Raw genomic sequence first — 26,915 nt, 5'->3', positions numbered from 1 at the left:
GTATTTTATTTATTTTTATTTTTTAATTTTGATTTTAATTTTGAATATTTTCCCATAGTTACACGTTTCGTCTTCTTTCCCTCTCCTCCAAACCCCTCCCGCCTGCAGCTGACGCACAGTTCCACTGGGTTTTACATGTGTCATTGATTAAGACCTAATTCCATATTATTGATAATTGGACTAGAGTTATTGTTTAGTGTCTACATCCCCAATAATATTCCCATCAGGCCATGTGATCAAGCAATTGTTTTTCTTCTGTGTTTCTACTCCCACAGTTCAATAGAAGGTATTTTTAAAGGGAGAGTATTAGCCCTGTGTAGACCCAGAAAGACTTCTCTCTTTCAGGATGTAGTTTTGAAGCAGGCCAAGGAGTCCAGAAGGTAGATAGGAGTTTGAAGCATGAGAAATGGACCATGAAAAGACATATTAGAAAGACCTCTGAAACCCTTTCCAGCTCTAAATCTTGAATGCCATGATTCTTCAGGTTTAGAACTGAGCTTCTGAATCTCAAGATAGTTCTGTAGCTCTCCCCTTTTGTCCCCAATCTTCCAAAACAGATTAAAACCTACCCGGTTTGGGGTCTGTTGTGGATTCATGGTTACCCCATTCTGCTTTAGTCCAGCTGACCTCTTCAAGAATAATCTTAAGCTGTTAGCTGTTTAAATATTGACTTCCCAGGAAAATATCACCCTGCATTATATATACCCAGTCAATTCCCAAGTCTTCCTATTTCTGCCTTCCGTATGTCTCTCATCATCATCCTCATTTTCTGCCCATTTACCCAGCTGACATCCTATTTCAGACCCTCATCATTACATTTGGAATATTCCAAAAACCTTCTTATTGTTCTCTCCGCTATGAGCGTCCCTTCTATTCCAGTCTGTCCTCTACAAGGCAGCCAAACTGATTTTCCAAACACACAGGTCTGAGTATGTCACTCAGTAACCTCCAGTGGCTCCCTGTTACCCAAAGGCTCAAATAGGACTCTTTGGCCTTTGACTCCCATCACCACCTGGCTTCAGTCTACCATTTCAGCCTCTTTATGTAGACATAACTGTCTTTCATGTACTCTTCTGGCCCTGGCCAATTATACTTGCTGCTATTTCTCAAGCTCTAGCCTCTCCCCTGCCATTGCAAGAGTTGTCCATCCAATGCATGGAGTAATAGCCAACATACATATTACACTTGGAGGTTTGCAAAAATTCTTTATATATGTTAAATTCATTTGATCTCTTTCCTCACCTTTGCCTCCTAGAACCCTTAGACTCCTTTTTTGAAAAAAACCACATAGTGGTTCCATGGTAGAAGAATGGTAAGGGCTAAGCAGTGGGGAATTAAGTGATTTGCCTATAATCACACAGTCAGGGAGTGTCTTAAGGCCAAGTTTGAACCTAGGACTTCTCATCACCAGCCTGGCTCTCAATCCATTAAGCCATCTAACTGCTCCTTCTCTAGACTCTAAAAAATGTCTAGACTCTAAACAAGTCTAAGTATTGCCTTTTCTTTTCTCCATGAAACTTTTCCTGCCTCCCTTTTCCCACAAGGTGCTAGTGCTTTTCCCTCCCAAATTTAGTGTGTATTTAGGTAATTTTCAAAGATATATCTGAATATACTTATCGATGCATGTGAGATGTGGCCTAATATAATCTCTTTGAAGGGACTGTTTTAATTTTTTTTACTTTGGCATCCTCAGTGCTTGGTACATGGTAGGCATTGAATAAACGCTTGTTATGATCATCTGTCTCCTTTTTATAATTGTCACAATGGAACTAAGTGTCCCTGACATTGTGGTTTTGCCCCAATTTTAGGTTCGTCAAATCAATGAATGTGTGGCTTACCTGGTGTTTGGGGAGATATTATTATTATTATTATTGTTATTATTATTATTATTAAGGTATATGATTTAAGCAGTTGACCAAGGGAGAGAAGGGCCTTTTCTTTAAGTGGCTTTATTCCCTGGGGACGAATACACAACTGTTCACTTTTAGGTCAGTCACTTTGCCTCTTTGTCCTTTGCAGTCCTCTCTCTTTACTTATGGATGATAGTAACCATCTAGTCCCTCAGTCTCACCATTAGTGTTCTCCATGGGTATAAACTACCCATCCTGGAGGCTTTGTAAAACTCTAGGTGGGCAAAGCACCATTTGTACAAACTCAATATAATATGCTGAATGGAGTGGCTGGTCCGATCCTTTCAGGGGGTTTTGATAAAAGAGCACTTTGAATGTATTAAGTGGTCGTTGTGGGGATATAGTAGGACAGATGACGGGGAGTGGGATGCGGCGGGGAGGAAGGCGAGGAAAGGGAGAAAGACCAGATGGATCCAACAGGAGCAGTTATCACAGTAATCAGTTAGAGTCTTTTAATGGAGTTTCATTACCTCCCCCTACTAAATTTGATTCTTTTTGAGGCTAAGAAACCTTCAGCTTGAAAAGGTAATATGCCTCATCATCATATATGTTGAATTCCTGTTGAATGTAGGGACAATAATTTGCTAAATTAGAATCAGTACATCTTTTTCAACTTTCATTATATCCCAATATTGAGTGACTTGGATCTTCACAAGGGTTTCTTCAAGAATATTATCATTAAAGACAAAATTTTCACTCATAATTATTACTCATTTTAGTTCAATCTAAGAGATGATTATAGTTATTAGTAGTAAATGTAAGCATAATATTTACTAATAACTTTGCTGCTTATTCTTCCCTAAAGTGGGCTGGTTGTATTGTAATAAATTTACATGGAATGTTTAGATTCAGTGTTGAATGATCCATGTATAGTCTTACTTGCTGTTTTATGATGGCTATTTTTCAAGTAAATACCATTCACGTGGGCTTTTTTATTTGTTTGTTTGTCAGTGCAACAGTAAACAATCTTCAGGCCAAAGTGGATGCTTTAGAAAAGTCTAACACTAAATTGACCGAGGAGGTAGGTGTTTTCGGGCATTTTGGGGGTGGTTGGGTTCAAGCCTTTCTTAGCATTCACTGCCCTCAGTGTATGGTGATTTCTTTCAAGTCCAAGTTAGATGACTCTTCTTCTGTTAAGAATTTGGAGTTCGCGGAACTTGGAAAGGAACACTTGTCCTTGAAGACCCCATTGAGTCTTAATTTTTCAGTCTAAAAATGTCTTTCTGGACTATAGATGGAGCAGGTAAATAGTTCTGTGCAGAGTGACTGGTCAAGTTGAGGAGACCACTAATTGGATTTGTGAGGACACCGTGTTCATGCCAAGGAGAGAGGCACTGGCCATATATTTTGACTTTCATGCAAGGGTGGTCAGACTTATTACGTAATAATAAGAGTAATTGCCATTGAACTTTAGAAGTTTTTTTCTTATTCCTTAATTATTAACCCCATCAACCTAGGAAAGAAAACTGTATAGACTTCTATTAACCATGCCACATTAGACATTTATGAGATAATGACCCTAAGATCTGACTGTCTCCAAAAGCCTCATCTGGAGTTTGAGGATAATTAAAATCCTGAGTTCACAGGTTCTTATGGGGATCCATTGAAATAGCTTACATAAAGTGCTTTGCAACCTTAGCTATCTATCTAAATAAGATCTCTTTGTTGGCTTTATTATCAAAACTTTGTCCTGGTAGCTTAGAGCTGCCCAATGAGATTAGGGAAGGATATTCAAGTGGGTTAACTTGAACCATGCCCATGTTGTTCACCAAACATGATGGTCTTATAGGTACCATCTTTTTTTCCATGCAAATAGCAGTACTCTCAGAGAAATAATATAACAGTGTGAAATGAAAGGAGAAAATCAACAAAAAAAAAAAAACCTTGTGTGCTAGGTTTTGTGGGTGCTTTTATGTAGAGGAGGAAATTAAAAAGTTCTTCCCAAGCCTAATATCAGTTTTAAGGCAGAAGAGTGATAAGACCTACGCAAATGGAGTTAAATGTACTTGCCCACGGTCATGCAAAGGTATCTGAAGCCAGATTTGAACCTAGGTTCTCCAGGCCTTGGCATTCTATCCACTGTGCTGCTGCCTAGCTATTCTTTGATTTTCATTTTGAAAACTGAGGCAAGCCTTTAGCCAGTCCCATGCTTGGCTGGTTCCATTGAGGTATTAGGAAACCCATATTTCAAATGCCAAGTTCCCTGCTCTTTGCCTTAATATTATGGAAATTGTCCAGTGAAATACGAAAGTATTTTGAGTACTAGGATTTCCTCATTAGGACCTTGTGATTTGTTGGGGAAGAAGGAGAGGAAATAGATTCAGAACAAAAACTCATCCAAGGTCACTGGAAATGATGCATCCCCTACTGTTTGCAGTTTTTCACTTTCCTAATACAAGAAGAAAATAGCATGGTTTGCAGGGTTTTCTAAACAAATAACAGACTAGCATATACAAGCTGGATTTTTTCTTCTGAAGAGGAAAAATTAAAGTGGAAAGCAATTTATTATAAATTAAGCTCATTTTAAGAACTTAAACTTTTTTAAATTATAGAAAATATATAAAAATAAACATACAAACAGAGCAAGAAGGAAAACCTTCCCCAGCTCTCTTCTCCTCCCCCTCTTGCCTAAAGTAAGGCAGAAGCAAAAGAATCTGACAAGCCAGAAAGTTGGTTTTGTTTCATCTTGCCCTTTAGACCAGTTGCAGATTGTTCTGCCTTTAGCTTGGTTTTCCTCTCTAAAAGAACTTAACTGGAGGCTTATCTCTTAGAAACTCTGAGTGAGAAGCTTCTGTTGCATAGATTCCAAAAGATACAAGTTATGCTCATTACAGCATACAAATCCAATTAGCAAGTTTGTTTTCTACATTCTTCCATCACTGAATCACCTCTAGACTGGTGATGGTAATATTCTGTGAAATGTTCTTTTAGGTCCTGAGGGCTGTACAGTAGCATAAGTATGCCAAAAAATACTGCCTCTGTTTATCTGATAGAGCAAACTGGAGTCATCAAAGAATGCCTGAATGGTATTCTTCCACTGTATTGTAAAGAAAAGGCAGTTTTTTTCCAATAAAGATAAATTTTTCAAATAATCAGGGCACTGTACCTACCAAGAAGTCTACTGAGTAGAATTAGCAGAGGAGAGGTCTTTGGCAGAATGAGAAAAAAAAAGGTGTTGGTGATTCTGAGGGGTCTGGGCTTGGGGGAAGTTGACTTGGCAGAGAATTAGAAGAACCATCTCCCAATGCAGGTACTGGTCGAGATGGCACATCTGCGTCTTATGACAGAGGGATGAAGGAGGAACAAAATTAAGGTGTAATGAGCTAGGATTTATTAAAATTTTTTTAATCCTTTTCTTCTGTCTTAGTATCATTCAACCAAGTTGCAAGGTTTATGTAGTTGAATTAAAGTGACTTGCCCAGGATCACACAGCTAGAAGTATCTGAGGCCATATTAGAACCCAGGTCCTCCTGACTCCAGGCCTGGCACTGTATCCATTGGGCTACCTAACTATCCTCATTCATTGTATTTTTTTTTTAAACCCTTACTTTCTTGTGTATTGACTCTTAAGGCAGAAGAGCAGTAAGGGCTAGGCAGTGGGAGTTAAGTGACTTGTCCAGGATTGTACAGCTGGAAGTGTCAGGTCAGATTTGAACCCAGGACTCCCATCTCCAGGCTTGGCTCTTAACCCATTGAGCCACCTAGCTCATATAAATTTCAGTTGAAGGAACTGAAAATGTTTAGCTGGGAGAAGAGAAGATGCAAGTTGGGACATAAGAATCATCTTCAAGTATTTGAAGGATGTGGAAGATGTTTTAGACTTATTTTATTTGCCCCCAAGAATGAGAGCAAAGGGGAGCAAGGAGGCAAGTTTAGATTTGATATCAGAATAAGCTCCCAACAATGCCCATAGCCTGACCAGCCCTTGATGGCTCTTCCTCCTGAGGCTGGATGGCTGCCTTTCGGGGTTCTTTTTTTTTTTTAAATATTTTGTTTAACCCTTAACTTCTGTGTATTGGCTCATAGGTGGAAGAGTGGTAAGGGTGGGCAATGGGGGTCAAGTGACTTGCCCAGGGTCACACAGCTGGGAAGTGTCTGAGGCCAGATTTGAACCCAGGACCTCCTGTCTCTAGGCCTGACTCAATCCACTGAGCTACCCAGCTGCCTCCTCGGGGTTCCTTTTGAGTAGAGAATGTACTGATGGCTGTTGAGGGGGTCTTTCTTGCCTCAGATTGTCCAGTTCTGCTACCTGTCCCCAGGACGGTTTCTTTAGCAGCTACACTGTCAGCTGTTTCCTGTCCCAGTGCTCTCATTGGAAGGAATACTGAAGCAAAGAAGGTGGGTTATCCCAGTAGGTCAGATGCTTAGGACTCTTTATCAGCCAGTGTGGGTGTTGCTGTTCTTTGCTTTTTGGGTATAATGTTGATGATGGTAAGTGGGAAGGAGGAGAATTAATAATGTCCGTAAGAAACCACCCTCAGTGTGTCTTAGGCAAATTTTTCTGTCCTTAAAATAAAAAACTAGGGCAGGGGGGAGTTTTTTTTTCTCTAATTTTAATTTCCTTTTTTACTCGAAAAGGCCTGGGCTTTAAATTACATTTAAGACATTCTTTAGAGGCTTTTATGAGTACTTTATATGAATAATACCCAAATTAAATATTTTCTTATAATCCTATTCTAAAATGTGACTTTACTTCCCACCCCCTACCTCATTTCTAGCTGGATGGATGAATTGCTTTGAAATTGAATCCATTTGAGTTGCCCAGTAATCACATTTGGCTGAATCAGATTTTCTAGCAAAAGTGCAGTATCACAGGGATCCATTTCTCATACAATTTAAAGACTAGATTTCTTTCTTTCTTTTTTTTAAACTATTAACTTCTGGCTTAGAATTGATACCAAATATTGGTTGTAAGGTAGAAGAGCAGTAAGGGCTGGGCAATGGGGTTTAATGACGTGCCCCATCACACATCTGGGAAGTCTCTACCTACACTTCATTTTAGAAGGCATCACTCTAAGATAGAAGAAAGGCAGTGTGGATAGTGGTCAGGGAATTGACCTTAGAGCCAGGAAGACCCAAGTTCAAATCCTGCCTCTTCTGACCCATACTTGTCCATTGACCAGGGCAAGTTAATTTACCTCTTGGTGGACGAGGAAACTATCTTGAGACTACGGGTCCCAGAGAAGATGCTCCCCTGCACCAGGAAAGGAAACTTCCTCTTCCTGTCAGTGAAGTCACAGGTTCTGTCCTTCCCCCATCCTAATTATGGAGAATACCTTCAAAAACATTTTTAAGACTCTTGGAAGAGTCTCTTCGTTTGCTTTGCTTCATTTCTCTCACTTTGCTCTCCATTTGAACACCTCCCAGACTGCTTTCCCTTATCCAGATCCACTCTGTCCTAGTAATAGTATACATGGGTTTCCTTAAACTGCTTTAGAGATTGACTTGATGAAACATTCTCTCCAATTTTTTTTTTAAACTTTCACTGGTAGCCTTTGTTTTCTCATTCCCTTCATTTACAAATAGATCTTCTCACCCCTTCAAATGAGATATTTGTAAAGGCCTTAGCTCAGAGATAGTGCTTAGTAAATGCTTATTTCCTCCCTCCTTCCTTTACCCAGAGTTCCATACCCACAGCTGCTCTCCTCTGCTGAGAAAATGGGTTGACTGTACACTCTTTGATGACGATGGGCACAATAGTGCTGTTGTTGTTTTTTTTTCTTAAGGCCTCAGATGATTTTGTCATATAATCTCTGAGCCTCAGACTTGGCCAAAGAAAGGTATCAGATTTGGGGGGATCTCTATGGGCCTTCTGTCTCTAAAGCTGTGATGCTAAACTATATAGTTTCAATCTTGGGGTACAAATTATAATGATGTAATGTGAGAATATTCATAACAACTTTCCATGGACATCATCTCAGTTGTAACAAGCCTGTTTGTAGATGTATAGTCTGAAGAGGATTTCTGGGAAATTCTTCATAGAAAATTCAGAAACCATGATTTTTACATAAAACTATTCCATCCAATGAGAAAAAGTGTTTATTTTAATAACCTATACATTTTAAGTATCCAAGATGTGTGTAGTCCCCAGTCCCAAATTATAAACTTATTTGCAATGAAATCAAGTTTTCATATTGGTATTTCTCTTTTTTTATTATTACTATTATTTTTAGAACCTTTACTTCTTGTCCTAGTGACAGCTCTAGTATAGAAGGGCAAGGGCTAGGCAACTGGGGTTATGCAACTTGCCCGGGGTCACACAGCTAGGAAGTGTCTGAGGCCAGATTTGAACCTAGGACCTCCCAACTCCCAACCTGGAGCTCTTTCCACTGTGCCTCCTACCTGCCCCTGACATTTCACTCTTTAGATGATTCCATTTTGTTTAGTATGAATACATCTTAACATTCTTTTACAAAAGGTTTAAAGCCTTGATTTCTGATTTTCTCACTTTCCCCCACATCCATTTTAGTTGGATGAATTTCAATGAAATTAAATAATTTTAAATTTAAATCTTTTTTGAAAGCAATTTTATTTCTCTCCTTTTTCCGGTTATTACTTTTTAAAAAGAAACAAAAATCTTCAGACAGCCCAGGCAGCATTCTTGCTCTCCACTAAGAGGAGGGGTATTTCAACCATTCTTTGGAATATCAATCATTGTAGTTAAACTGAGTTCAGCAACTTTTTTTCTTGTTTTTGTTTACATTATTATAAAGTATGTTAAGTGACACATTTCTGTCACTGACCTCCTTAAGTTATATTCTTAGTTGTGGAATTACTTAGGTAAAAGGGAATGCATAATTTTTTTCCATTTCCCCCATCCCCAAATATTTGAACCAGTTTATAGACTCTCTATCATTGACTATTTTTGCCTTTTAAAGAAGGTCCATTTGATGGATATGAATGAGATAGTACAGTTTAGAAAGGGGCAGCTAGGTGACTCAGTGAAGAGAGTGTCAGGCTTGGAGGTGGGAGGTCCTGGGTTCAAATATGGCCTCAAATACTTTCAGGTTGTGTGACTTTGGGAGAGTCACTTAACCCCAATTGCCTAACCCTTTGGTGCCCTTCTGTCTTAGAACTGATCCCAAGACAGAAGGTAAAAGTTTTAAAAATGAAAGAAAGGGCTTAGGATTTGGAGTCAAAGGATCCAATTTCTAATCCCAGCTCTACCACATACTTCCTTTGTGACCTTATGCTTCCTTGGCTTCCCTGGGCTTCAGTTTCATACTGATAAGATAACCATTGTGGCCTAGGTGATCTCTGATGTCCCTCTCTAAATCTATGATCCCATTAAGTGACATCTCAGAGTTGTTTTCTCTTGGTGTTTCTCTTATTAGTTAATAAGGTTGTGTGTGTGTGTGTGTGTGTGTGTGTGTGTGTGTGTGTGTGTGTGTGTGTTGGTTATTGATAGTTTGGATTTCTTCTAAGAAACCTCTTTGTACCTTAGAACTGCTTATCTTTTGGGAATGGCTCTTGTATATATTTGTACTTCTCTTTAGATCTTGGTTATCAAACTTTTATAAGGGATATTTATAGAAAAAGCTTTTTTTCCTCTTCTTATTTTGTTGCCTTTATTTTCTTTGGTTAAGTCCTTTAAATTTGAGATTTCTTTAATATTTTGTTTATTGTTAATTCTTCCTCCCAACCCTATTTGTGAAAGCTATCTCCTTCCATTCTTCTTTGAATTGTTTATATAATATTTTACCCTGATGTTGCCTTTTCATTTGGAGATAATTGTACTATGTAGTATAAGATATTAGTCTAAACCTATTTGCTTCCAAATTTCTTTACAGATTTCTTAGTTCTTTTCAAGTGAAACTTGGCTAAATTGTGTTCTTAAGTTTGTTGACATTTATTGACAAAGTTTGCTATGTTCAGACACCTGGGGGGCACAGTGGCTAAAGTGCTGGGCTTCAGCCTCAGACACTTACTAGCAGTGTGACCCTGGGCAAGTTACTCAACTCTATTTGCCTCAATTTCATCATCTCTAAAATAAGCTGGAGAAGGAAATGGCAAACTAGTCTAGTATCTTAGCCAAGAAAACTCCTAAAGGAGTCAGATACAACAGAAAAATGACTCAACAACAAAATTTCTTATTAGTTAATTGATTGAAGTAGTTTTTGTGTTGGTTATTGATAGTTTGAATTTATTATTGATAATTTCTCTGATAATTTGAATTTCTTTCATTTGTTTCTAGGCCTTGCTTATTTACCTGTTTCATTGTTTCATTGTCTGTTTCATTGATTTGTTTTTCTAGTTATTTTTTAAATTTGATACCAGATAGCCCTCACAGATACTGTTTAATTTCTAAATTTTCTATATGGCAGTGTTAGATCCCTTTCATTCTTCCTCGTCATTTTCTTAGAGATTCCAGATGCTTCTTTTAACATATATTCTAGTAACTTCTTAAAAACTTCTTATGCAGTTGAAAATAGTTTTCTCATCTTTCCTAGAGTGAACAAATTACTTCTCTTGATCATCTCATCCTTTTCCCACTTGTGCTTCTTAGACACGGTTAACATTTTTGTTATAGAAGCCTTGTTTTTTTATTTTAAATGGAACTAAGAATAGCACTTAGCTTTTGTTAAACACATACTACATGACAAACATGACCATCACTCCAAAGGGGAGCAAATTAAGCCAACAGCAGGAAACGAGGCTTCTAACTGTTCGAGCCATTATTAGATCATGGAGTTTTTGGTAGGAAGTGATATATAATTGATATGAGTTGTGAGCAGAAAATTAAACCTATAGAATATCTTGAATATAGCCCCATTTGAAACTTCAGGAGTCTTATCAAGGGTAAATGGGTAATATATCAGACTCGATAGGATTTGGAGCTCCAACCAACATACTTTATATTCCACCAACAATTGTTGGATTTCATTTACAGCTTGCAGTTGCCAACAACAGGATTATCACTCTGCAAGAAGAAATGGAACGCGTCAAAGAGGAAAGTTCCTATATTTTGGAATCAAATAGAAAGGTGAGTTCTATGGTACCTATTAAATGTATATTTAATATACACACATGAATTGCACAGAATACTGGGTCTGGAGATAGGAAGACTTATCTTTTTGAGTTTAAATCTGGCCTCAGACACTTACTGGCTGTGTGACCTTGCCCTGTTTGCTTCAATTTCCTTATCTATAAAATGAGCTGGAAAAGGAAATGGCAAACCATTCCATTCTGCCAAGAAAAATCCAAATGGGTCATGAAGAGTCAGGCACAACTGAACAACAACTCTAAGCTGTTCCAACAATGTTCAAGGACTTCAACATTACCTGAACTTGAACAATTCAAATATTCTGAGAATGAAACCATAGATTTGACTAAACTACAGAAATGGGGAAGGGGTGGTGGTCAATGATAACAAAAAAGGTCAACAAATCCTGCCTTAACATTTAGTCTCACTTATGTGAATGTGATCTTTGCCATCATTAGAATGGTAGTCCTAGTCTGCATGCATGGGATTATTTCTCTTAAGGTACTGAACACTTGCTGTTCTTTTAGTGCCTACTGGTTTGTTTGTTTGTTTATTTATTTGTTTATTTATTTCAAGGTCACCAAGCAAGACAGAACTTCAGATGGGCAGGCACTGAGTGAAGCTAGAAAACATCTAAAAGAAGAGACGCAGTTACGACTGGTAAGCCAAACTTAATTGTAAGACTTTGGCATGTCTGACAGCTTTACCCAGAGTCCTCTTGGATGGGCATAAACCCAAGATGTCATCTATGCATCCTCATTTTAGACTTTTGCCCCTTTCTGCTTCAGTATAAAAATGGAAAGGAAAATAGGTCTGTCATATACATTAATATATCTATCAATGTCTACATTAGCACATATAAATATCACACAGGCAAATATTTATCAAGAACTTGATGTACATATATAATATACGGTATATGTTTTATCACATATACATATGCATTTCATTATAATTAATTTCCTTGGTAATTTTATTTTATGTATTTAAAAACATTATGAGAAGGGACCCAATGGCTTCACCACACTGCCTTAGAGGTTAAGAATTCTTGACCTGTATAGGAAACATTTTATATTTCTCTCAGTAAATATCTCTCTTCTGTCTATCTATCAACACATACACACATGCATTTTACAGCGCATATAAAGCATTTGATACATGTATATTTTATATGTAAAATGTTATACATATATTTTACATGTGTTTTTTATATACACACACAGAGTTAGGTGGCACAGTGAATAGAGTGCTGAACTTGAGTCAGGAAGGCCAAAGTTCAAATCCAGCTTCAGAAAAATTACTCTGTGGCACAGGGCAAGATAGTTTTTTAAAAAAATGAAATTAAAATTATATTTTACATAAGTTAATATAAATAAATAAAATACATTTATATAAGTAGCATTTTGTGATATAAATATATTTATATAAAATGTAAAATTATATTTTGTAATATAAACATTAACTGATAAAAGTGAGATTTTTCTTTATCAATAAAAATCTCTTATAATTTTCATATTAAATTTAAAAGAATAATAAGGTAACATTTGGGCGATGAGGCAGCTAGGTGGCACAGTGGGTGGACTCATCTTCCTGAGTTCAAATCTGTACTGAGACACTTCCTAGCTGTTTGACCCTGGGTGAGTCATTTAATGCTATTTGCCTCACTCATCTGTAAAATGAGCTGGAGAAAGAAATGGAAAACTACTCCAGTATCTCTGACAAGAAAACCCCAAATGGAGTTATATCTTGGTATAGGGTATCTCACACCATCCTTATTCCAAGAATTTCTCATCTAACAAGGGAGGAAGCTAATAGCTACCAAAGACTCCTCATTTAAGCTCTTAGGTGAAAATGCAGAAATAAAGCCACAGACTTGTATGAAGGACATTTAGGGTAGAGTGATGTCAGTTTCTGATGGGGGCCCAAGGAAAGTTTCACAAAGGACATGGTTTTAGAATTAGATAAGAGGAATGAGATGAGCTACAATATTCTTACTGGGAACACTACTAGGGAGGCAAATTATTTTTAATAATAAGCCTTCTTTGGAGCAGTTTGGTAGCATAATGCAAAGTCTGGAGTCAGAAGGACCTGGCTTCAAATTTGACCTCAAACATTTCCTTGGATCATCCTTCTTCTGGTCTGATTTTCTTTGTAGGTCATCTTTCACTTTCTTTGCTTTGTTTTCAAGCTGGTCAATTTTGGCTTTCAAGACACTATTTTCTTGTTTAAGTTCATGTATTTTCTTTTCCCAATTGCCTTCAGCCTTTGTTGATTGTTTTTTGAGTTCTTGAGTTAATTGAATTTTTACTTCTTCCAAAGCCTGTGTCCATTTCGCTGAACTTTCTGTGTTTTTTCTTGGTGTTCCTTGACCTTCCTCTGATCCATTTGCTCTTTGTTCAATTCCTGGATAGAAGCTATAGATTGTAGTTTCTTTTTTCTTTTTCTGTTGTTTACTCATATTTTTTCCTTCTTTCCCCCCTATAATTGGCTGTAATCTTGCTCCTTTGATCATTTACTTGATCTGTGGGTTTGGGTTCTTCAGTCCTGGAAGGACTTCTTCTCAGCTCCATTGACTAATTAAGTTAGTGGGACTTGAGGCCATATCTTCCCCAGCTGGTGGTAAAAGCTAAAGATGTGATTTCCACTACTTTCACAGCAGTTTATGGGGGAGGGGTGTTGGAGCTTCTCTACCTTCTGAAGACTTATCTGCTGTATTGATAGGATTAAGCCAGGGTGGGGTTGATCTGTGGACATCGAAGTGCCCTGAGGTCAAAACCTGGGGGGAGGGGAGGGTAGCACAACTTGGAGTGTTTGCCCTCTCTGGGTTTCTCCTCTAGTAGCCTCCCTGCTGTCTGTGATTAAAGCCTTGAGTCTGGCACAGCTGTGCCAGCAAGGCACTCCCTCTGGACTAGTGCCCTTGCCCACCTAGAGATTCCAGGATCTGCTGGAGACTCAGTACATTAGGTTGGGGAGGGAACCTGGGATCTTCCTTTTTCCTTTCCCCTTGGGAACCAGACAGTTCAAAGAATTCAGGCTCTGCCCCACCTTTTTAAATTGGGTTTAGCAGGAGGATCCCCCAGCTCTGTTGTTGTCTCAAAGCCCTTTGTCCTTGATTGGTGTTGAAGGGTTTATAGAGTTCTGGAGCCTTACTAAGCCACCATCTTCCCAGAATTCACACCCAAACATTTCCTTGAATAAATCACTTAACTCCAGTTATCTAACCCTGGATGTTCTTCTGTCTTAGAACAACCAAAAAAATTCTCTTTTGACCACATGCTCAAATATTACTACCAGTGGCTAGCAATTTCTTTGGATTCCATTTGGTTTTCACAAAATGAATGACTAGTAAAGTTTCTACCCTATGATCACTCTCATTTTTCAAGGATTTGGTTCTCCTTTTATGTACAATAGACCTGTTTCTTTTATGACCCTCTTATTTGCATTGGGGTTAATGCCTTTTCTTTTGGGGCAGGATGTGGAAAAAGAACTGGAGATGCAGATCAGCATGAGACAGGAGATGGAGTTGGCCATGAAAATGCTGGAGAAGGATGTGTGTGAGAAACAAGATGCTCTTGTCTCTCTGCGGCAGCAGCTTGATGATCTCAGGGCCCTCAAACATGAGCTTTCCTTTAAGCTGCAGGTAAGGGGTCTTGGCCAAAACAACTGCCAGTTGTGTGGGAATCTATTGTCTCTAGAAATTGTACCAAATGCTCTTTGTTTTACTTTTTATTATGAGTCATGAAAGAAAACCTAGATTTCCACTATCAGGAAATTTGAATTTAGAAATTCAAGTAATGATATTTAAAGATCAAAGAGTCCTAGATTGCTCTGAAAATTTTGTGACTTGATTTTTAAGAACAGATAGGAAAAAGCCCTCTCTAAGCCCAGTTCTATTTTTTTTGTGGCTCTTTTCCCTTCTTCCTCCACAAAATCTCTCACATTCATTCCTTCTCTCATCCTTCACACAGCCACCACACTAGGTTCAGGCCTTCATCATCTCTTTGCTGGACTATTATAATTGCTTTCTCCCTGGTCTCCATGACTCAAGTCTTGTCCCACTCTGATCCATCCTTTACACATCTGCCAAACTTTTTTCTGAAGTATAAATCTGACCATGTAGTTCCTCTCCTCAATAAACTCTAGTGGTGCTCACTGATGTATCTAGAATTAAATACAAACTCCTCTGATTCTTCTTAACCTGGTTCTAGCCTAAAGCCATATTGTACTTATACAGTGTGGGCCAACTAGTCTGGCCCTCATCCACAGAAATTTATTTGTGTCTTTTGCTTGGTTGTCTCCTGTGCCTAGAATGTGCTCCCTCCTCAACCTCTTTATTCCCTGTTCTCCTTCAAGGTTCTAGTCCTACCTTCTAAATAAGGCCTTTCTTGCTGCCAGTTGTTTTTCACTATGTATCTCCTCTGTTTAAGTCAGTGGTTCCCAAACTTTTTTGGCCTACTGCCCCCTTTCCAGAAAAAATATTACTTAGCCCCCTGGAAATTAATTTTTTAAAAAATTTTAATAGCAATTAATAGGAGAGATAAATGCACCTGTGGCCATCACCACTTCCCTGGATCGCTGCAGCACCCACCAGGGGGCGGTAGCGCCCACTTTGGGAATCACTGGTTTAAGTGAACCAACTAACATACAACAGGCACTTGTAATGTTGATTGCTTAATTGCCTTGATTTTTCTTTTTAATTTATCTTTTATATGTCACCTTTATTTCTGTATAGAACCCCCCTCCTCTCCCAACCTTCATCAGAGAGCCATCCTTTGTAATAAAAAAGGCAAGGAAAGCATTTGAGGAAAACTTAATCATTAACAACTTGTATGGTGTTTCACATAGTTCATCCCTCACCCCTGAAAATATGAGGCAGAAATGCATTTTTTTCCTCTTATCTAGGGGCAAGATGGTCATTATAATTCCATCATTTTTTAATTTATTCTTTGCCTTCAATTGTTGGAATCATTGTGGGTATATCCTGATTCTTCTTTTTCCACTCTGTATCAGTTAGTATAGAAGTCTTCTCATGCTTCTTAGTTTTGTTCTTACAAGTTTTTTATGTTGTAATAATACTCTTATGTTTAACCATTTTCCAGTCAATGTGCTTCTTCTTTATTTCCACTCTCATGCTCCTGGAAAAAGTGTTTTTATCAATATTTCAGTATATTTTTGATAGACTATTGACATCTCCCATGGTGAGCTTACAAAGAGACCTGGTTTCTCCTCTTTTAATCATTCAGTCCAAAAAACTTATTTGGTTTATTTTTTAGTGTTTTGCTTTTCATAGAATTTTTGTTTTTTTAATTAACAGAGTTCAGATTTGGGAGTTAAACAAAAAAGTGAATTGAACAGTCGCTTGGAGGAGAAGACCAATCAGATGGCTGCTACCATTAAACAGCTGGAACAGAGGTAAAAGTGATTTTTCTTTAACAAAATACCCTGGGGTCATTGGTAATGTTAATGAAGATTGTGGATTGCTTAGTCATTGTTTTCCCAAAGAGCAGGAGAAAGTAACACCATTGGCCCTTTACAAGTATAAGAATTCTGATTGATTTGGCTAGGAAAATATTTGCCAAATGAGGAAATCAGAAGAGGCAAGTTAAGATAATAAGCTTAAGCCTTATTAGTGCCTTTTCTGAGATAGTTTACTGAAAACATTCTTCTTAAGAAACACATGGCATAGTTAATAATATTATTAGTCAGTGGGATTAATTTCACTTAGTCATACTTGTTTCAAGGGATCAAAGCTTTGAACAGTGATGAAAATGATGATTAATATTCAAAGAAGTTTGAAGACAGCCCTGTTTATTTTCATCCACTTGGAGGGCTTCCTATATGGAAACTCCCTTTACTAATGTCAATGAGCAGCTGTTCTGCAGCTCGCTTTTGGAATCCCTCTGAAAATGGGCAATAGCTTGCCCAGAGTTACAGAGGCAGTAATTATCCAAGACAGATTGTGAACCTGAATTTCCCCAACTCTAATCCTGACCATGCTGCCTCTCCATCTCTGTAATATTGAAATACATCAACAGTGTTAAGCAGTTTGATACTTTGAAAAAAACCTGATCATTAAATATCCTTTACATTTCTTTGGATAAAATGATTACCAGCCTGAACCCTAGAGCAATGACCTCTAAATATTTCTAAACATTCTCTCTTTGTAAAATAATTTGTGTATACTCCCTCAATTATACCTATATGTTGTTGGCCAATCCTGTCTGACTCTTAATGATCCTATGAACCTTACTGTCCATGAGGTTTTCTTGACAGAAACCCTTGGAGTGGTTTGCCATTTCCTTTTCCAGTAAATTAAGACAAATGGAAATTAAGTGACACTCCCAGGGTCACATGGCTACTGAGTGTCCAAGGCCAGCTTTGAATTCGTCTTTCTGACTCTGGACCCACTGAGCCATCTAGCTGCCCCTAATTATATATGCTTATTTATAAATATACTATTACACATGCAAAATTATGCGAATATGTACTTTTTAAAGCACACAAAAAAATAGAAACTTTGACAGGATAAGATTAAAGATAGGTGAGATACAGATGAGATAAAGATAAATTGAACATGAATGGCACAAAAATATCTTTTCTCACTACAAATGCCAATGTCAGTAGCTAAAGCAATGATTGAATAGGAAATCTTATTTTAACACTGGTATATAACAGTTTGATCATCTAGTTCTAAGTCCCACATATGGTTTTAACAGCTGTCATACCTGGAAAAAAAGGCACACATATGCATATGCATACACACACACACATCTTAAAACAACTCATTTTGTTATATAATTTACCAATCATCCACAAGTTTTCACTGAAATTAGACTAGTTAATTTATATCTTCCCTCATATCAATCATTTGTTTTCACAAACTAATTGGAAGATGTAGCATTTTTTATATTTTTTAAACAAAGGAGTTCAAAATACGCTTTTCTTTTTGGAGTTTGCAAACTGGTTGGAGACTTAGATTCTTAAATTTGTAGGTGTATAGCTAGAAGTTTTTTACGTGATACATTTTTCACCACAGAGCTTAATTTTTAAGCATTTTTCTAATTCTCATAGCTTCATTCTATCAATTATTAGTATCTCAAGTCATAATATTCTCTTACAGTATGTGGTTCATTATTAACAATAGTGGATATAAATATGTAATTTAAATAATCTTTCCAGATTTGAAATTTGGGGCTGATTTGTCTAATCAGCATTGTTATCATAACACATCTGACAGCATAAATCTACCTAATATGATTTATGGGGTTCTCTACACTCATTTGTAGTTTACATATTAGTACCTGACTCCTTACTAGATACTACTTAACTCATTACCATATTCATTACTAAATGGCAACAATTCTATCAGGTAATGATTAGCTTGGAGCTTCCTTTCAGTTGTTACTTGAGAAACTTTTTTCCCCATAAGCAAATGTATGTCTCTGCCTATAAAATCCTTTTCTTTTAGAATTAAATATTAACACTATTCTCTATATAGTTTATTAATGATATAAATATTTACAATGATTTATCTGTGAGAATGATAATAACTAGTGTGTCTTCTAACAATTATTTTAACTGCTAGAAACAGTTTCTCCTTTCTTCTGGAAGCATAGTTCTATCATTTAGTTCCTATGATAACAAATAAGTAACATTTCTTAAGAATTATTTTCACTATCTTGGAAAGATAATGGTAATATAGTTTCATCAGGAAAGAAAATCTCTCTTTTCTTTTCTCACTATTCTCCAGTTGCTCTTTAAGAATCACAGGAAGAATTTCCTCATTTTCTCTCAAACCATTACTCTGAACTTTTTTTCATACTGACAATTTGAATTAATATTACCATAATAATCCATTTTATTCTTAAAGATGAGCAGCAATATCTGTAGCATGTGAGAGTGAATTGAAAAATATCCTACAGTATGTCATATAGAACACAAGAGTCAAATAAATAAACCCCTAGCAATCTCTTTGGAATCATTTTGGAAATCTCTTCCCACCTGCTACCCTGGTACACAAGTCATGAAATGTGACCATCTGACATACAGAGTAGGGGCACTAGCATCAACCACATAGTAAATATAAATTAAATACTTAGGGGTTTTTTTTGTTCTTTTAAATTAAAAACAAACAAAAAAACCAAGAAAGTCTAACATTTTCTTTTCCATGCCTTTGTGGGCTGCCTCGCTTATATATCTACTTTGGAGACCATTGCTTTAGACATTATTGATTTAATAGTTCTAAATTGCTAAGTTAAGTTTGAATAAATTAATGGTGAGTTGGATGACAATCAAGAGAACTCTTGGGAATTGAATGCAGACTGATGACATATGCTTCTGGATGTGATTTTTAACCAACTTGATTTTTCACTGTCTTAGAGCCTTGAATTAGTGCATCAAATCAATTTTGATCTGGTATGTAGCAGATAACGCTGAATAACAAGAAAGTTTCCTTCTCCTAATGTTAAGCTGACTTGGTCTTTTCTCCTCTTCTCCTTTTTTTCCATTTTCATATTCCCTTTTCTCTTCCATTTTCATTATGATTTCTTTCTAATCCAGTGAAAAGGATTTGGTGAAACAGGCAAAAACCTTAAATTGTGCAGCCAGTAAACTAATTCCAAAGCATCATCATTAGGGATTTTGCAACTGGTCACTTCACAGCTCTCACATCACAACTTAGTTGTAAAAGAGGAATTTTGGAGAATTTGTGATGAGTTTAAATTTGGAGCTCCTATGTACATTGTTATCCAACCTTGACTTGGGATCTGCTGAATTTTAAAAAATCTGTTGGGTTGGGTTTTCTTTTTCTCTTTTTTTTCATTTTTTTTTCAGAAATAGAAAATTTGGTATAAGTTCCCTGATTATTTGTCAATAAACTTTGTTAAACAACATCTGAGTTGGCCAGTAAATAAACACACCATGAAAAAATAAAATAAGGCATAAGAAATTGGAGACTGTACATCTACTGTTGATGCATATCACATACATCACAGTCTCTAATGTTATCAGACCCTAGGTGCAGTTTTCATGTCAGGGCATAGTAGACCAGTTCATGGAAAATCCGATTCATTTTCTCTGTTCTCCCATCACGTCGTTTGTTGTGAAATAAGAGGTGGAGAATTTGAAGCCTTGGGTGTTTCTGGGACTAGTTGTGTATGTGTGTATGTGTGTGCGTGTGTCCTAAATCATTATGCTTTCGCTTTTTGTTCATCACGTTTAATCAAGTAAGAATAAAATAACTCACCACACTTCTGTCCTCCATAACTAAGACTGCTCGCAACTCTTTTGCCTTAGTGACTTTAAAAAATGAAAGCATCCTTAACATTCCTTGACAGTGCATAGAGACAAGCTATAACAGCTTAGGTGTCTTAGAGTAACATAAACCGTGGAAATGTCAATAAATCCTTTCTTACCTTTGCATTACCTTCTACCTCTCTGTTCCCTCTAGAATCCACAGCAGTTTTTCCTTTCTTCAGGAATCCCATAGAGGAGTTGTTATAGTAGAACTCCTCTCCCAGGAAAGGAACAGGCTTGCAGAATCTCTTTGCTATCTCTCCTGTGGTCAGGAGGACCATTGTAGCCTCATGGAGGGCCATTAAGCTACCACTCCTTGTCTCAGAGTAGCTGGCAGATCAGAAGTGGAAAGTGACATTGCTGCCTTTCAGTCAGATATTATTTCCAACTTTTGATTTTGAGTTTGTCACCTGATAAAAATAGGAATTTGTTGGGGTAACTGGAAAATGAATGAAAGATCATTTACTTGTTGGGAAATCATTTCAGAGAAGAGTTAGGGAAATTGCAAAGTTTTAATGCTAACTTGCATTTTTAAATTTATTAATTAGGAAAAGGGGTAGAGGCAGGAGAATGCCCCCACCCCCAATAGATTTCCACAAAGAACATTCATAGGTCTCTTCTATATACTATTTAAAAAGAGACAAAGATCAAGGCCCTTTCTTGGCTTTAGGTTGTAAATAATCTATAAATAAATTGCTTTCAGAAATGTGGCTTGAGTTCTGGGGTGGGCTTTTCTTAAGCATTTTATTCCTTCAGAAGGTATGGGTGGCATCTTTTCTTAGCCTACTTTGATGAATGTAATGTGAGAGATTTACAGAGCTAGAATGCAGAAGAAAAAAGATCCTCAGTTTGGAGCATTTCAACTCCATTTAGGGATTGGGAAAAGGTTCTTTCATTCCCTAATGTTCTGGCCCATTCCTTTTCAGAGATTACCTTATGGGCATAAACTTGTGGTCAAGCCTGTTGAAAGGAAAGGACCCTCTTGGGGAGAAAGCCTTTGGTCTTGAATTTGTTTTATTTAATCTCTAATTTTACTTAAATAATCCAATAATATTCATTTCCTCAGTGGTCCTCATCAGCCTTTTGTAGTGGTGAAGTTAAATTAGCCTCAGTTTGGATGTATAGTGTATTTTGGGGAGTGGAGGCAAGAAGAAAGCATTAAAAATTTTCTATAACATGTGAACCTTACAAGGTCATAGGCATTTTGCTCAGTTAGTTGTTATAGAGGCTCCTTAGTTAGTGCAAAGTCATAGCAGATGGATGAGAAAAGCCTTCATTAGTTAGGAGGGCCCAGAGAGATTAGGATTTGTGGGTACTCTCCAAGGGCTGAAAAGAGGGTTCTCTCCTAAAGGGAAGAACAAGCTTCCTGATAAATCTTTTCTTTATATATTATTGCAGAATCTGGTAGGTGTTTTGACATAGAATGGCCAGTGAAACTAACCTGAGGTGTGATCATTGGGGAGTAGGTCGGGGAATACATAAAGAGGGCTGCCCGATGTTGCAAGTTCTACCTGTAAAGCTGAAATGTAACATAGAACAATATTAGAAAATAAACAAAAAAAAAAACAGATTTGACTTTACTGTGTATTTGAAGTTTGCTTTGGATATGGATTTTTTAAAAGTGATGTTTTGTTGTTGATCATCTAATGGCTGTAAAATGTAGTAATAGAATAAAAGAAACCTTGGAAAATCAGCTTCTCTTCTGCCTGGTTCACCTACATCTTGCTTTCTTCAGAATGTTTTTTCGTCTTCCCCACTGTTGTATTTATTTTCTTTTTGCCCATAACTTATGCTTTATTCCCATCTATGACACCTACTCTGTCTGTGTCTCTCTTTTTGTCTCTCCTTTCATCTCTCTGTCTCTGTCTCCCTCCCCCTCTCTACTTCTCTCACTCTCTCTTTCTCTCTCTCCCTCTCCCTCCCCTCCCTTGTTATTTTTTATTTTGTGGTCTATGCCTGGTCTTCCTCCCCACCATGGCTTTTGTTTTTTATCTAAGTTCATGTGGCTCACATCCAGATTGCGCCAGGCTGAGCGAGGCCGCCAGTCTGCCGAGGAGGACAACCGCCTTTTCAAGCAGGACTTTGGGGAGAAGATCAACAGTTTGCAGCTGGAAGTGGAAGCACTCATCAGGCAGCGGTGAAGAGAGGGATCTGAAACCATGGGATTGAAAAGGGTGGTCCTTGGGAACTCAGTTGTAGGGCAGTGGAAGTCAGGATGGGGTGAGGGGGTGGCATGCAGAGGGATTGGAATTGGTGATCTACCTGAGATAGCAATGGAGCATCTTTCTCCAAGTTAGAAAACTTCAGCATTCTTTGTTCATCTGGCCTCTAGCCAGCATCATTGGAAATCAAAGGCCAATAAGGAAAAGGGCAAAGAATAGCCAAGTTACTTATATTTTTAGAACCAAAAATATATCAGAGATGGACTTGGGAATACAATGGGTATTCTGTTTCTGGCTCTAGCCAGTGCTACAAATATACAGTTTAATATGGGCACTTGGTATAGAGTTGTCTTGGGAGCCTCTCTTAATGAAATGAAATGGGGCTATAGGAGTAATATTTTCTCATCATAGGACATTGAAAAGGTCTTTAGTCCATTTTTCAGTGACAGAAGGGATGTTTAACCTTTTTGTGTGTCATGACACCCCACCCCACCCCCCGCCCACTTCCTTGGCAGTTTGGCAAAAGTTCTGGGACCTCTTCTCAGAATACTGTTTATATTGCAAAAAATAAAATACAGTAGATAGCAAATCATAGTAACATGCAGTGATCAAAATAATTTAAAAGGTCATAGACACCAGGTAAATACTGGAAGGACTAGAATTTAAGAATATCTCAAAGGACCATGTTATATTCATTAACACAACATGTTTTGGGTTTTTTTTTTAATCCATAAGAATCCAAAGAAAATAGAGGTAATAGGATAATGATTTTTAATTTCAAAGTAAAACGTGAAAATTTTTGCATCAAATGATGTGCCTGTTTTTTCTAGTGTTATAATTCTTTTGCCTAAATGCCAAACCTGCATTTTCTGCCCAGTAATAATTTCAATGATAGCCCTGAAGCCCTTCAATATCCTTAGATGTCTTCTGGATCATTAAAGAAAAATTAAATTATTTTCAGTTATTGTTTCTAGTTTTGTTGTGGTATACAACAGCTTCTCACAAATCCACAGTGGTGTGTCTTTGATCACTTTTTACTCACTAGAATATAAGATTAGACCAAACCAATTAATGGCAAGTTTATTGTACTGATCATAATTTGGAAGAGAGATTCAATGCCCCTTTTTGAGACTAAAACATTTTTTTAATCTAAGTTCTAGCATCACTTAAATTGAGTGGTTTAATTCCCTGTCCTCTGAATATATAATTTCTAAATGATGAATTTTTTACTTTAATGGGAAATATGTTCATTTTTAAACTGTGAATGTTAGAAGGGAATCTCTTATAGAAAAAAGAGGAAAAAGTTTGAAGCATGTTTTTGTTTCTTTTTGATTAGGTGAACAAGATTTTAAAATAATATTTAGGTTTTAATTTGGGAGAGGTTGGTTTTTTTTGTTTTTTTTGTTTTTTTCATGGATATAACTTTTTTACCCCAAACCTAATGTTTTCATCCTAGTCTTTCTCTTTTTTTCTACCAGGGGTCAGCTTGAGCTAGAGCTGAAACGAGAACGAGAAAGAAGATTCCAAAATAGTCAACGTGCCCCAGAGAAAACCTCACAGAAGACAGAACCCAAAATGGTAATACCTGTAGTGACTTCCTCATCTTTTAGCTTTATAACTTTGTGAGTTTAACCTTTAGGAACCTCTTACTGAAAATGAGAGTAGTCAGGGCAGAGGACGGGGGTTCTTGCTGCGTGCCTAGTCAGTCACCATTTTTTTTCTTATGGCCTTGAAGAGAGCATAGAGAAGTTGTTTGTTCTTTAAGCCCACTGTTTGGAATCACTTTGTAGTATACCTACTCATGGAAAGAAGGATTATCCTAATGCTGTCTGGGTCCTCTCTATCTCTCCAGCATGAAGCCAAGGATTCTCTAGAACGGGTCAGAACCTTTTTGGCCGTGAGAGCCATAAACGCCTCATTTTTTAAAATGTAATTTCATGAGAGCCGTACAGTGCTCACAGTGCCGCTCCTGTAATGGCGCCTAAAAAAAAATGGACTTTATGGCTCCTGCAGAAAGAGCCATATCTGGCCCTCAAAAGAGCCAGATATGGCTCGAGAGCCATACATTGCCGACCCCTGCTCTAGAATCTTAAAGAGAGTGAATTGGTTTCTTAGAGACATTTAGAGACCCATGTGTTCAGTAGTATAGTATTAATTTCTCCCCAAAAGTGTGACCCATTTAAAAAACAAATATGCCTTATTGGGTTAGGAAGAAGTGTTCCTGCACAATTAGTCCTCCAGAAAGATCTAGAAAATAGACTGTACTAAATTCTTTTTAGAAAATCCAAGGGGAAAATCACAATGGGTCATTCTCCCAATTCAGGTTGGCATAAGAAAGGAGAGGCCTGTCAAATTGGATAGGGATTGACCAGAAATATGCTACAAAGGCCATTCTAGAGAACAGAGTCAAGAAGTGATTCTGAGTCCAGCATTCTGGGTCACCAATCCAGGGAATGCTTTCATCCAGGGATGTCACGAGCCCTAGGTTGTATACTGAGTAAGGAACAAATTTGGAAGAAAGTTGCAACTATATAGTTTGGGCTCCAAGAATAGAGCTCAGAGGTTTCTGTTCCAATTTTTGGTTATGGAGTCATTAGGGCAGGAATTTCAGACCAAAGGGGAGTCTACAGTGCTATCATTGATTGAGCAGAACTTTCCAGATGGCAGAAAGTGGTAGAGCAGAGTATCAGTCTATTGGAACTCCAAGTAGAGCAAGGCCACAGGTCTTTACTCAGACACAAACCCAGTTTAAGAACTTGTAGAGCTCAGATAAGGAGGGCAGAAGTCAGATTTTTGACTTGGATTGGACCACTTAGGGAACATTAAAAACTTACAGGTCCTCAGCCTGAGCTGTCCTGAGATTCTGGAATAACACAACACTCAGAACCCCAAGAAAGCAGCAGGAAGATAAGTCCAGACGTTCCTCCCCACCAAAAGTGCATAGAGCCTGACCCTAATATAAAATCTGAAGTCAAGAAGAATAAGCAGATTAAAAAAAAAAAAAGACTTTCCCACTGTAAGAAGTCATTATGGTGACAAAGACTCCAAAGACACAAATTCAAGAAAAGACTACTCTAAAACATTTACGTGCAAAAGTCTCAAAGGAAAACATAGCTTGGGCATAAATTCAATTAGAATTCCTGGAAGAGATGAAGCATGAACTTTTAAAAAGAGTTTATAATGTTTTTATTAATGAAATGTGAGAACTAGAGAAAAAATGAGAAAAGAATTGAGAACTATGTAAGAGAGAATTGGGAAGAGAAATAAAAGTCTGGTCCAAGAAATACAAAACCATGCTTGAGCAGCAGATTCCCTAAACATGAGAATAGGTGAAACAGAAGATAATGAATCAATGAAACAAGAAATATTATAACAAAATCAAAAGCCTGAAAAAAAATGAAGAAAATCTCAAAGCAAAAACAACTTACTTAGAAACAGATCAAATGGGGATGATTGAAAAATTATTGGATAACCTTAAAATCATGAGCAAATAAAGAGCCTTGACATCCTATTTCAAGAAATCATAAAAGAAAACCATCCAGATACTGTTGAATCTACCAGTTACCTCTTAATGAAACCCCCAAAAGAAAACTCTCAAGAACACGTTAGCCAAAATCCAGAGTTTCCAGGTCAAAGAAATAATATTGCAGATAGCCAGAAGAGTCATAGTCAAGATAAAACAGTTTATCAGCTGTCACTATAAAAGATTGGCAGTCTTGGGGTTCAGTATTCCAAAAAGCAGAAGATATAGTCTTATAACCAGCAATAACTTGGTCAGCAAAACTGAATAGAATCTTACATGGAAAACAGGCCTTTAATATAATAAAGACAATCAAGAATTCCTTATAACAAGATAAAAGCAGCATAGAAACTTTGAAATGCAAACACAGAGGTCAAGATAACCTAAAATAGTAAACCTGAATGAACAATCATAAATCTAAATGAAGATTAACACTTTGTGTTCTGCTATATTGGGATGATATATATAAACCCCTCAACCTTATTGTCTCTAAAGGTCATAGAGGATGTCTAATTAATTGGCTAGGGAATGGTTCTGTTTATCTTAAAAGAATGGAAAGGAAGAATAATATACTGAATGTGAAAGAGAAAGGAAGATTAGAAAAAATTATTTCACATTCTCAAGATGTGTAAGTAAGAAGCAAAGAGTTAGAGGTGGGAGGAGTGGGTGACATATGAAACTTGCTTTCATGTAATCTGATTAAAGGAGAGAAGAATATATAACACACCCACAAGAGCAGGGGGACACAAGAGAGAAGGTTCCTAAAAGGGAGGGTAGATTAAAAGAGGGTTTATTCTTAAGCAAAACATATTCTAAAGATGCACAACAATGTTTTCTCTTTTTGTGGTGGCAAAGAATTGGAAACTGAGAGTATGCCCATTTCTGAATGAGTAATTGTGTACGAAGGTGATGAGATACTATTTTGTTTTAAGAAATGATGAATGGGATGGTTTCAGAGAAACCTGGGAAGACTTGTGTGAACTAATGCAAAGTGAAGTGAATAAAATTAGATTATTGTACAATGTAATGATGATCTATCATGAAAG

General features: G+C 37.2%; 1 protein-coding gene across 7 annotated transcripts in view; it reads left to right on the top strand.

Annotated features, from left to right (window-relative positions):
- The window catches only part of RUFY3 (RUN and FYVE domain containing 3), a 147,453-nt gene that overhangs the window by 109,272 nt on the left and 11,266 nt on the right, over positions 1-26,915 (top strand). For 4 of the 7 annotated variants that reach the window (XM_044682260.1, XM_044682259.1, XM_044682263.1 and 1 more), the window contains 6 exons: positions 2,862-2,931; positions 10,801-10,893; positions 11,470-11,553; positions 14,366-14,533; positions 16,208-16,305; positions 19,453-19,857. In XM_044682260.1, coding sequence (XP_044538195.1) covers positions 2,862-2,931; positions 10,801-10,893; positions 11,470-11,553; positions 14,366-14,533; positions 16,208-16,305; positions 19,453-19,528 — 589 coding nt within the window. In that variant the 3' untranslated portion in view covers positions 19,529-19,857. Of the gene's footprint in view, positions 1-2,861; positions 2,932-10,800; positions 10,894-11,469; positions 11,554-14,365; positions 14,534-16,207; positions 16,310-19,452; positions 19,858-22,204; positions 22,325-23,827; positions 23,928-26,915 lie in introns of those variants that run through there. The other 3 variants (XM_044682257.1, XM_044682258.1, XM_044682264.1) reach the window with 2 other exon arrangements.

The sequence above is a fragment of the Gracilinanus agilis genome, chromosome 6 (genome assembly GCF_016433145.1).
Source record: "Gracilinanus agilis isolate LMUSP501 chromosome 6, AgileGrace, whole genome shotgun sequence".
Classification (NCBI taxonomy): Eukaryota; Metazoa; Chordata; class Mammalia; order Didelphimorphia; family Didelphidae; genus Gracilinanus; species Gracilinanus agilis.
Note: the sequence above shows the minus strand (reverse complement) of the source record. Positions and strands in the feature narration are given on the sequence as shown.